This window comes from Cryptotermes secundus, unplaced genomic scaffold (genome assembly GCF_002891405.2).
Source record: "Cryptotermes secundus unplaced genomic scaffold, Csec_1.0 scaffold654, whole genome shotgun sequence".
Lineage (NCBI taxonomy): Eukaryota > Metazoa > Arthropoda > Insecta > Blattodea > Kalotermitidae > Cryptotermes > Cryptotermes secundus.
Genome location: NW_019727402.1, coordinates 1,996,725 through 2,008,427, shown reverse-complemented (window position 1 = coordinate 2,008,427; position 11,703 = coordinate 1,996,725). Strand labels below are relative to the sequence as shown.

Sequence of the window (11,703 nt, the reverse complement as noted above, 5' to 3'; positions counted from 1 at the left end):
CTCAAAGAAAAATTCTGAACTTTTGAACACTGATGATATTTGAATATTTAATTTCTGCTACCATACTTACTTTTGAAGTTTTAAATATCTGGTTAGTAGTCAATCATAATTCATTTGGTTATGAGTCTAAAAATATGATATATATATTCCATATAGCAGCATTAAGCTACTAGGGCCATTCCGTAAATAATGCCTCCTATTTTTTTGTGTTAATATGTAACGTCTGAGATGGATGTTGGTGGTGTTGTAGTAAAGGTTGAACCTTCCCGTCAATCTACTGTTAGTTTGGTTGTCGTGTGACAGATAGCGACAGCAGAGCAGTCTACCAAAATGGTGTCTGACATAGAAGTGCGTATGAAACACAGATGTGTTATTGAATTTCTCACTGCTGAACAAATTGTACCCACTGACATCCATCGACACTTGCTAAAGGTGTACGGAGACAATACAGTGGAAGTCAGCACAGTGAGGCGGTGGGTAGTGCGTTTCAACAGTGGCGAAATTGAAGTGCACGACAAGCCATGCCCTGGGCGTCCCTGCTCAGCTGCCACTCCTCACAATGAACAGCATCTCATCCATACAGATCAGCAGATAATGATCAGGGACTGTCAGTTCTGAATGCTACAAAACGACGCTGACTAAGCTGAAAGCCCGCATTTCCCGAGTCAGGCCAAAGAAGCAGGCAACCTTTTGCTTGCAACACGATAACGCTAGACCCCATACAAGTTTGGCGACCACTGTGCACATTGCAAAGTTTGGCTGGACTGTCCTACCACATCCACCTTATAACCCCGGTTTAGCACCTTCAGACTTCCATCTCTTTGGGCCTAAGAAAGATGGACTATGTGGGCAACACTTTCCAGACATTGATGCTGTCATTGCAGCTGTAAGAAAGTGGCTAGCCTCTGCTGGCGCAGACTTTTACGGGCGCGGCATACAGGCTCTTGTTAATCACTGGCAAAAGTGCATAACGAATGGTGGTGATTATGTGGAAAAATAACTGTAAGTAGCTGAAAACTTGCTCTATTTAACTGCATTATTATGCTTTCTGTATCTGTTGTAGTTTTCTTTAATAAAAATAGGAGGCATTATATACGGAACACTGTAATATATTCGTTGTAAATTGAATAATATTACAGTCAACGCGCTGTTGTTGCAACAAGAATATTTGGAGAGGATAATAAATGAAGCTACGTATTCAATGGAAAATGTTGGATTATTCTTGAATTTATACCACAGTCTATATTAGGTCTGCACAAAATTAGGATGTGAAAAATGACTTCACTTCACAATAAAAATGAAGTATGTCTGATCCTAATTCATGAAAGTCTGGTAACAATCACTACTTTCAATTCCAACATTTTCTATTAAATTTCAGCCATGTTGGAAATTTTTTATATTATATTAATTAGCACAAACGTTTCAACAATACATTTCATTTTCCTTTCACAAACCATGTACTAAATTCTGTCCATCTTATTTTAACAAAAGACCATCACACATCACTTTAAATGTCTTTGTGGAAAGCATTTTACTATCACAATGCATATTCTTATTAATTTATTTATTTTTTATTGGAAGGAAATATAACTAAAATGTGCTGAACTAGCCTTCCATTGTTTCTGAGTGAAGTGCCATCTACAGTTTGAACTTTGCCATACTCAGGCATCAGAAGGCAAAATTTGGAACTGTGAACAATGTGTCTTTAGATCTTGTCCAGTTCTATTCTATTCTACTCACAGGCTCTTTATATAGAACAGTGAGTGTGTGGCAGGACTGCTTCTTGTGACTTTCAATTTTTCACGAAAATTTTCATAAACTCTGCAAAACCCACTTCATATGTACCATTATCAATGGATATGAAGCCATTATTATTACTATTACTGATGTTCCTTTATGGGCCTAAATATTTGTACTTCTTATTGTATCAATTTACATGCTGTAAATGGAGTGATTTTACAGTCATACATCATTAGGAAAATCAGAACTGTATGATGTTCTAGTCCATAGATTCATCTCTTTCTGTAACCCTCTACAGAGATCAGAAGTTTATTTTTTAATAATATAGAATTCGGCATGTGGGCATTAGTGCCAGTTCCATCCTTGCTACAGGTGATTACCTTACATTTTATGAAGTTTAAATATCTTAATCTGACAAGCATGAGCCAGGACTAGCCTAACATGCTAAAATAGGCCTCTCCAGCTCATGACAAGTGGATCACTTACGTCTCATCAGTTTACATTTTGCAGCCCATGGGAATATGTTTCCATTCCCAGAATATGTGTCATGACTTCCTCTTCTTTAAACAAAGATGGCAGAACTTTTTCAAGAAGCTTTATGGAAAGTAATTAAATATTGCATAGAATTTTTCAGTTGATTTCATATGACATACAATAAATGATTTAAAAAATCATGCAGAATTATAAACTTAAGTTATTTAACTTTTGAAGAGTGGCATTTAAACCTCCAGCATACTAGCTGCTGGTCTGAACTTAAAATGCTTTTCATTACTCTGAAATGCAGTGTTTCAGAAAATGAATTGTATTTTTCCGTTTTTAAAGCTATAAACTCCAAATAAAAATTTAATTTGAATTGGATTATTCATTGACAATTTGTGAAAAATTTAATTGTTAAAAATTAATCTGTTTATCTGCATTCAGAGTTTTGAAATAGATGGTGGGTATACCTGTACTCAGTTCACATTTCCTTCAGAAATATTTCAGTATTTTCACATCTGCACTTCAGTGTGATTTTATATTTAGCTCTGAAAAGTTCTACAAACTTCTGACAACAACTATACATTGCAATATATGGATTAGGCCCAATGACCCTTTGACCTTACTTTAGGGACTTCTATCCAGGCAGAACAAGTTACCGCAAACAAAACCGTTGCTCTCTATGCAATGGTTCTGTTGTTCTAAGAACTCAGTGAGTGCATCGTATGATAAGCTTCAGTTGTGAGACTGAACAGTCAGGGTCTGCTAAGACTGGAAGTAAAGATTGCCAACTAATTCTGTTTCAGTCTCTATATCTAGGGTTCAGATAATTCAGTGATTTGAAGATGAACAGCCCTGTGCTATAACTTCTGGCAAAATAAACACATTGTGTACTAATCTTTATACGAGCAGTAGCTACACATGTGTTTCTATATTATGGATTTACTTTGACATTATATTAATCTTATTACTATATAAATCACTTATTTACTGTTCATCAAAATCTAACTTTTACTTTATAATGCAACTTCTAACGTAACAGTACTGAAAAGAAAATATTCAAGACTGAAATTATGGCTAGCCTTCAAGATACTGATGACAGACAAATATTTTAGTATACAATCAGTGATGGAAAGTGGCAGTGAGAAGGCAGTATCAATTATGAATATCACAATCCTACATAATCGTACATATGTTCAGTAAATTTTTGTGCTCCTTTATGTTTAGTCATTGCTGGATACAGTCCAGAAAAAGTTATCAATTTTTTCAGGGCTTTTACTGATGACTGCTGGGTAACAATTGCATTGACATATTAGTAAATTTATAAAGTGAAAGTATTTTAATTGACACCACTGACATTATAATAATCTTACAATGAAAATAAAAGGATTCATGGATTCTGGTAATCAGCTTTATGTATAAGCTTTAGTTAATCTCTGTCATTAAAACTTTCTGGTAGCAAATTCATACACCTTCTGAACCTTTCTCTCATGTACATTCCAATACTTTGCCACAAGAAACAGCACTGCCAACTTATAAACACATTGCTCTTGGTCCAAGCATAAACCAAATGAACAATAATAATTTGAGACTGGAATCATTACACATAATCTTAATTAACTGTAAAATCTAGAGTTGTACTCGTCCTAGGTTGTTGTCACTTCAGTAAAACTTCTGATATGCAAGTCTGCCATACAAACTACGTAACAGTATATTTACATAACTATATATATATATACTCTTATATACAAACCCACTGTTATTATGTATAGGTAATTTTTAACATTACTGCATAAATTGTAGTAATATATAGTATAAATATAATAATGTTTTATATATATATATCTGGGTTTGTTGTAGACTAAATATTTAGATTTTGGTCTTTTGTTGTAATGTAGGCTATAATTATTTGTTGTAACTATGTGATGGCACCTTCGAATTTCCATTCAGAGGTGATATATATGGTACATCTGAGAAAGTATTGGGAATCAGACTCCAGTATAATTAGTAGCCAGTAGTAATTAATGATAAAGTATTGATATTATTATAGTTTAAAATACATGCACAATAAAGCATTCTGAAAATGTCTCATTTTTAAATTGTTCAACAATTCAGTTGGAAAATCACATTAATTTTTGTATGAACATACAAAATTTCCATTCTTCAAATTTTAGTTTCACACTGGCCAGAGATTAAAATAGTACCAGATAAATATTCAATTCAATTCATATGAAAAAATGGATCACTTATGTTCCCATAGTATATACAAAGATTTAAATGTGATATACATGTTCATTTTATGGACTAGGAATAAGTGGTTGATATTTGGTTGATTATTAGTTATGGACAAGAGTAAATGGTAACAAATTCCAGAAAGAACAAAAACAAGAAATTATTTCAAAGGACTAGGTTAACTTTCTTTGGAACATATCACTCTTAGACATGTGTTTTTATGCTTCAGTGTTACTATATGGGACATTTTCTAGAATGTCAAAATGATGAGTTGGAGTTATCTTGAAAGACACTAGATTCTTTTAAATTTCTTATCTATGATAAAATGCCAAGAGTCAAACTTTTTTGCAGTAATGTCCTGGCAGCCAAGATTTTATGGAAGATTTGTTTATTGGATGTTAGAGGAATACTTGTGAAATTTCAGATTTCAAGTTTATAACAGACAGATCAGAGCCAATCTATAAAGCAAATCATTTATTTTCACTACCCATTTTCATATAGAAAGTCCTTTGATCATTTTTGGACATCATGTGCTGTTGGGAAGTAAATCAAAGATTACAGAGTGAAAGTAATTCTTGAAAGGAAGAAACTAATGATATAGCTATAATTTTAATACCTTCCTATGAACTTTGGATCTCATAACCACCACTGCACAACATTTATAGTTTAACAAAGTTGTCAGAAGTCAGTCTAGGGGATACAGATTTATTTTTGGTATATTATGAGTCCAACTTCTTGAATGGTGAAGGTGACAAAGTTATTTTAAATGTGTTTCAAAACAAGAGGGGAGAAAACTCTTGGTGTGCAAACTTGGATTCCAAAAATATTTAAGCAGAGGACTTTCCTCCATACTGTTCCCCTTACAAAATGAATAAGGGACAGTGGCTGTAGTAACACATATTGCATTATATGAATGCCATGTACAAGCTAAGTAGTACAAAATTAATCCAAATTTGATATTTCAGGTCGCCAAAAAAAGAAGATTATTTTTAATTTTAAATGGTTTATTCTCAAAGAATGGCTATTTTATAGGTTTAAAAATGAACATGCTATATCAAGATTGTACAGTCATTTTAGTATCGTCCAGATACATTCATGTTCGTTCAGATGAACAAGTCTATCAGTGTTTTTTTATAAAGTCACTGCTTGTTGTTTAAAAAATATTTGGTGAATCACTGAGGGGTAAGATGCCTCTCTCAAAACCTCACTTACTATAATCAGATCTCAACTCCATGCTTTATAAAAAAAGGCTCTTGTAACTAAACTGAATAAACATTGCATCAGTAGTTGAGAAATTCCACTGGCATCACAAATTTATATAATGTGGTGGAAATAGCAACTGACCAGTACAACTGTGTTCACTCTAAACCCATCAACCAATCACAGAATGCGTAGGAAGCCTATTTCCTATTAAGTTTCTTAGAAGATGCAACGTTCTATTGGTCATGGCAATCAGAATAATTAACATATTTTGAGATCAAGTCCTTCTGTATTGTATAAGTACATATATGATGAACCTGAAATTATTGAGTAATATCATTTGTTGCATAACAGAATTATAAGGCCATTTCCTTTTAAGCTCAGATATCTGGCAATAACAATGACAAATCAAAATGACACTGACTAGAAAGTTAAGAGAAGATTGAATTCAAAGAGTCCTTCTCACTGTTCAGTTCAGTATCTCTCATATTTCAGTCTCCTGTCTAAAAAAATAAACGTTAAAATCTAAACACCTATTCTTCTACTTCTTGTATTATTATGGTTATAAAACTTGGCCTCTCCCCCCCAGGGGAAGACCACAGATCAAGGATGGTTCTGAACAAAATGTTGAGGAGAGTATTTGGACCCAAGGGAGAGGAAATAACAGAAGAATGGAGGACAATCCACAGTAATGGGCTTTCTAGTAAATTTGGTCCATAAATTGAAATCATATTATCAGTTTATGAAACATATTTGTGGTGTCATATGAATTAGTAGAAGATTATTTTTAAGAAAGTTGAATCTATGAATTGTATTTGTATTATGGTGCAGTACTGTGTGTGATTGAAACTTATATGAGTTCTTTAATTTCTAAAATTCTGGGGTCTTGTACCGTAGTGATGTGGTCTACATCAAAAGTCTGACTTCAAAGTATGCAAAAAATTAAACGAAGCTAATATCAATAGGTTTTACTCCACCAAATATTATTAAGGTGATGAAATCAAGGGGGATGTGATGGGGTAGATATGGGGATATGTTACATGCATACAAAATTTTAGTTAATAAACCTTGAAGGAAAGCTGTCACCTATGAGAAACTGAAGTGGACTGGAGGATAATATTAAAATGAACCTAACAACAATTTGGTATGAAGGTAAAGATTGAAATATCAGTTTCAGGATAGGGAATATTTTGACTGCTTGAGTGCCTATCAGCTTTTCAAGAAACATTCTGCTTAGTTCCTTTCTTACTGCAGGAACTGCTCCCCCCAGAATAAAAACACTACTCTGTAAGCTGTTCCTCCATTCAAAGAATACAGTTCTTTTTAAAACAATTCTGATATTATTAATTTTAAAAATGGATCGATCACATAATTTTTGCCTCTCTGTAAGATGGCTGAATATGTGGTGCCACTTTCTTGATATCGTTTACAATACAGTAAATTTAATTCTTTAAACCACTCACTCGATCAAATGGATGAATCCTACCTTAAATGATAAATTGCATGGCCCAGCTAATATATTCAAATTACTATCCAGACTAATTTTACTTGTTAAAAATCGACAAGGAAGGGTCATGGTGCAGTTGTTTGGCCTCTTACTACATCTAGATGTCTGGCATGGTAATGGGTCACAACAGACAATAGAAACTTAAATTCCCTATATTCAAAATCAGACACAACTGTCCTATAATCACAGGCACAAATAACAATAAAATGATACACATAAAGTCAGTATCCACATATGTCATGAACATGAAATTAAATTAATTTCCATTTCAATAACATACCTTCTATATGTACATAACTTATAGATTGGCTCATTAAGAAACCATGGTCTTAAACAAAGAATGAAGTCAATACAAAGAAAAAGCTTCGCAAGAATAACAATAATAATATAATCATAATAATAGTAATAATTATTATTCTTTTAAGTATCACTTTTTTATAGCAGTCTCAATAGTAAAATTCCATCGTTGAGTCCCTTTTCTATATTCTTCATTGTTATGTTTATACTAAGAATGCTGTTCATATGCCATTGTGTGAAACAAGTTACTTTTAGTTCTAAGGCCATCAGGGGTACACCCACTAGCGATGTTGATGTCCTTTGATATCCATGAAATCACTTTGTAAATGTACCCCTCTGTCATACTTTTAACTATCACAAGAAGAAATGTACTTTCACAACAGATTTCAAATTATCACTATGCTGTTTATACCTTTACTTTAAAGTACGTCAAATTATCAGACAATCTGAGTTGGTGCAAAAATAGTTTTCACATCCAGGATTTGTCTCTTCATTTGTTTTCATTGGTAAGGGGCAATGGAGTTGCTATGTATATAAGTACACAGACATGGAGTTTCCATGTTGGAGTTAATGTAATTGGCCCAGTATTTTGTGCCAAAGTTTTGAGAATATTAGGGCAGGAATTTTATCACTTTCTTGCTGTTAACATAACTTGTTGTAATGAGTGTGAACAATTGAAATATGTTCGGGAGGTTTCTGAGGGCTTTCATTATAATGTACATTTGTAATTCACACAGAATGTAAATCTTCTGTTTTATCTGTCTTTCTTTGTATACTCTATATTAAACATTCATTCATTAGACACTTCCACTTTACTCCACGACAAAAAATGTCTTCATGCAGTATCAGAAAAAGGCATACAACAGGAGGAAGTGTTGCAATCCGGCGGCCATTATCCTGGTCGTGGTTGAAAGCTGGACGGCACTCTCCACGAATTTGGTTGAAAGACTGAGTTTAGTGCAGCTGAGCCTAACCCAGAAACACATGGTGTTATGTTTGTCCTTTAGGTATGAATGTGGCTCTTCTTTACTTTTGACACATGATAATCTTACAAAAAAAGCAAAAGAACTCTAAATATCTGTATAAACATATGATTAGTATTGAAATTGGATGAAATGAAGAAGTGGAATGATTTATACAGAATTTTATATTAGGCCTACTTCAATCAAACACTACAGACATAAACATGGGCATCTCATACAGTTTTGCTGCACTTTTGATCACTTCTTATGAGTTACTTCTTACAGAAATAGCACAGTAGAAATATTTAACCCTTTGCCATGCCCAGCAGAATGTCCCCCCCCCCAATGTTTCCTGCCACACTTAACATATTCGGGCATAATGTACACAGGGAATTTTAATGAATTGAGCATAGAGGGTTCATATAATGTGTATTTAAATAATATGGCAAAGGGTTAAGTACAAATGGCATGTCCAATGGAAAGTTTTAAGGAAAATTTCCAGCTCAACGTTATGGCTAACTCAAGGAGCACAGTCATTCTTGACATGCTAATAATAGTCCTTCACTTAGGCAAGGAATTACCAGCCTTTTATAGAACCAAAAGGTTCATTACTACATTCACAAGATCTGTCACTCTTCTTAGTCTTGTGCCAGAATAAATCAGTTCGTACTCATATACCCAGTAAGAAATATTTTTAAGTATAGCTTTATATAAATTAATTCAAATAAATAATTGCTTATGTACATAATCATAGTTAAATTATTTTTTAGTTATATAATATTATATTATTTGAATGAAAACAGACCACATTTCTATATAAATATCAGCCCTGTATACACTGTACATGTAACATATTTTAGGTTTATAACGAAATTATTACTCTTCACTGCAAACTGAGCAGTTAAATAAGTTTTCCATTGTAGGCATAATGCAAAATTCTCTTATATTGTCTGTTAGCCTGGAAGATATTGTGTCTTCAATTGAGTCTGCTGTCTGTATGGTGGTAAAATACCTGTGCTTAACTAATTAAGCACTATGCCATAAAGGGGTATGGGGGAGTGGATGTATACATCCAGATTTTCTTGACCTTGGCACTAGCTGAAGATGATTGGTCAGCTTTATGTGCCAGCTGCTTAACCCCTGGGTAAACAGGTCCCTGTACCTTGCATAAAAGGCTGGGTGGGCCCAAGAATTGGTCTGGACAACATGGAGAACAGAAAATTCTTTTCCTTATCAGTACTTGAACTCCAACCCCTCAGACATCCAACCCATAGCCAGTTACTATACTGACTGCACTACAAAATACATCATGGGACATCCTGTGCTGGATATGAAGAAAGAAGTAATTCAAACTTTTCTATAATGCTCTAAGAAATTGTAATTATAAAATGAAATATCCAGATGTACAAATAAAGAACAGGTGAGATACACAGAATGCACCAACTTCCTTTCTGAAATTTTGTTTCAATTGAGAGATAATGCAAGGCTGAAGGGTAGTATTCACTCAAGGCTAAAACTTCCTAACATCTGATAGTCTCGTGGACTATCATCAAACTCTATTAGAAGTAAGGCAGTCCAGTGTGGTGCCCCAGTGCTTTGTTGTGTTCCAGGGCAATGCCTTGGCATTTCTTGTAAAGATGATGATGTCAAACATATGCAGGGTTTAATAGAAACGACTAAAAACTTTGTTCTTATTTATCTTCTTTAAAAATGACAATTTTGCTTCAATAATTTAATATTATCTTCATGGAGATACTTGAAAGGAGAATTTTAAACACATTTTTATTAAAATTTTACATACAATGAAAATACAAGAACTTACAGCTTGGCCTGTTAATTTGAGGTGGAATATCAGAGACCACTCTGACATTTTATTTTTGGGACTATACCATAATATAACCCATTCAAATAAAGTTGTCATATATGTCTTGGAGTAATTCGGAAATACACTAGACTAGCTGTTAATCTGGTATAGATGTTGATATTGTGTTATGAAGTCACGTTTAAAGCACAGTACCAAAAATAACACTATATATCCTTATACAAATCACTCATAATAATACAGAAACTTGGAATGGATAGGAAAGAGCTACACATTTCAACACAAATTATTGTGCCATATTGATGAAAGCTCAGTAAATCAAGGAATAAATGTTTCTCTTCTTTTCTAGCATTAAGTGTAACAGGCGGTCTCATATTTTGAATTGGCAGTACAATTAGATCTATTAAAAAAGCTACTGGAAAGGTGAAAATTTAAAATTTTGTCCACAATTTTAAGCTCATCGGTATATAGTAGCTTAATATTTCTCTCCTGAGAAAATATGAGAAAAGTGGGAATGACGAAATATGTGATCTGTGTTTGTTTTACATTTAAAATTTAAGCTGAAAGAATTTAAAATTAGAACAAGGAAATAAAGTCTCAGTATATATAAACAATTAAAAGACATTTGATGCTCATGAAGAATTAGGCACATGAGGACACAATGAGAGATAATAATGTAGGTTGATAATGCTGTTTACAGCTGTAGTCTCTGGGTCAGTAAAAATAAGAACAACTGCTTTATGACATTCTGAAATTTTCCCACCCTTTTTCTGTACGTAAACATGTCCAACATTGACCAGCTATGATGTTGGAATTGTACGTTTATTTGGAGTGATTACTGACTGCTGTACAAAGCACAAACAAAGATAACATTACAGTATCTCACTTTTTCCTACATACACACCTATTGGTTACAGTAATGCCACATTTATACCAACAGAGGACAGTCATAAGGCCGAGTAGTTTCTGTTTTTCAGCTAGATGATGATGATGATGTGGTTGTAGTGGTAGTGGTAGTGGTAGCAGTGCTGTTGGAGGAGGGTCTCATAGGCTCAGGGACCAAATGCGGTGTTCTGCTACTGATTGGTGGTAATATGGGGCTAGGGGGCCAGGGGTTGGGCACACTTCGTGAGTGGGGAATGAGAAGTGGACTTGTGGAGGCACCCGGAGCGGAGCTGAGCAGTGGATGATGGAGTGTTGGGGCTGGTGTTAATGGTACTGGCTGGAGCGAGGCCGCTGATTCAGGATGCAGGAAGTTCCGTCTCTGGTCCATGCGCTCAGCATGCTGGGTCAGGCACCTTGTTAGCACATCTGGCAAGAGCTCTACTTGCTCCTGTATGGCTATCAGTTTGTCTTCCAGGCTTGATAAACGTTCTTCTAGAGCATCCTGGCGATTGCTCATATCTGAGACAATCTCGTAGACTGTATTCTGTGTCTGTAAATAAGATGTAATGGTCTGAAGTTAA

The 11,703-nt window shown here is 34.3% G+C and overlaps 1 protein-coding gene across 1 annotated transcript in view; it reads right to left on the bottom strand.

Moving 5' to 3' along the window:
- Positions 1-1,388: 1,388 nt before the first annotated feature.
- LOC111864709 (small conductance calcium-activated potassium channel protein) overlaps positions 1,389-11,703 on the bottom strand; it is a gene marked incomplete in the record, with an annotated part of 758,647 nt that continues 748,332 nt past the window's right edge. Inside the window, 1 exon segment of the mRNA XM_033751546.1 lies at positions 1,389-11,672. Coding sequence (XP_033607437.1) covers positions 11,211-11,672 — 462 coding nt within the window.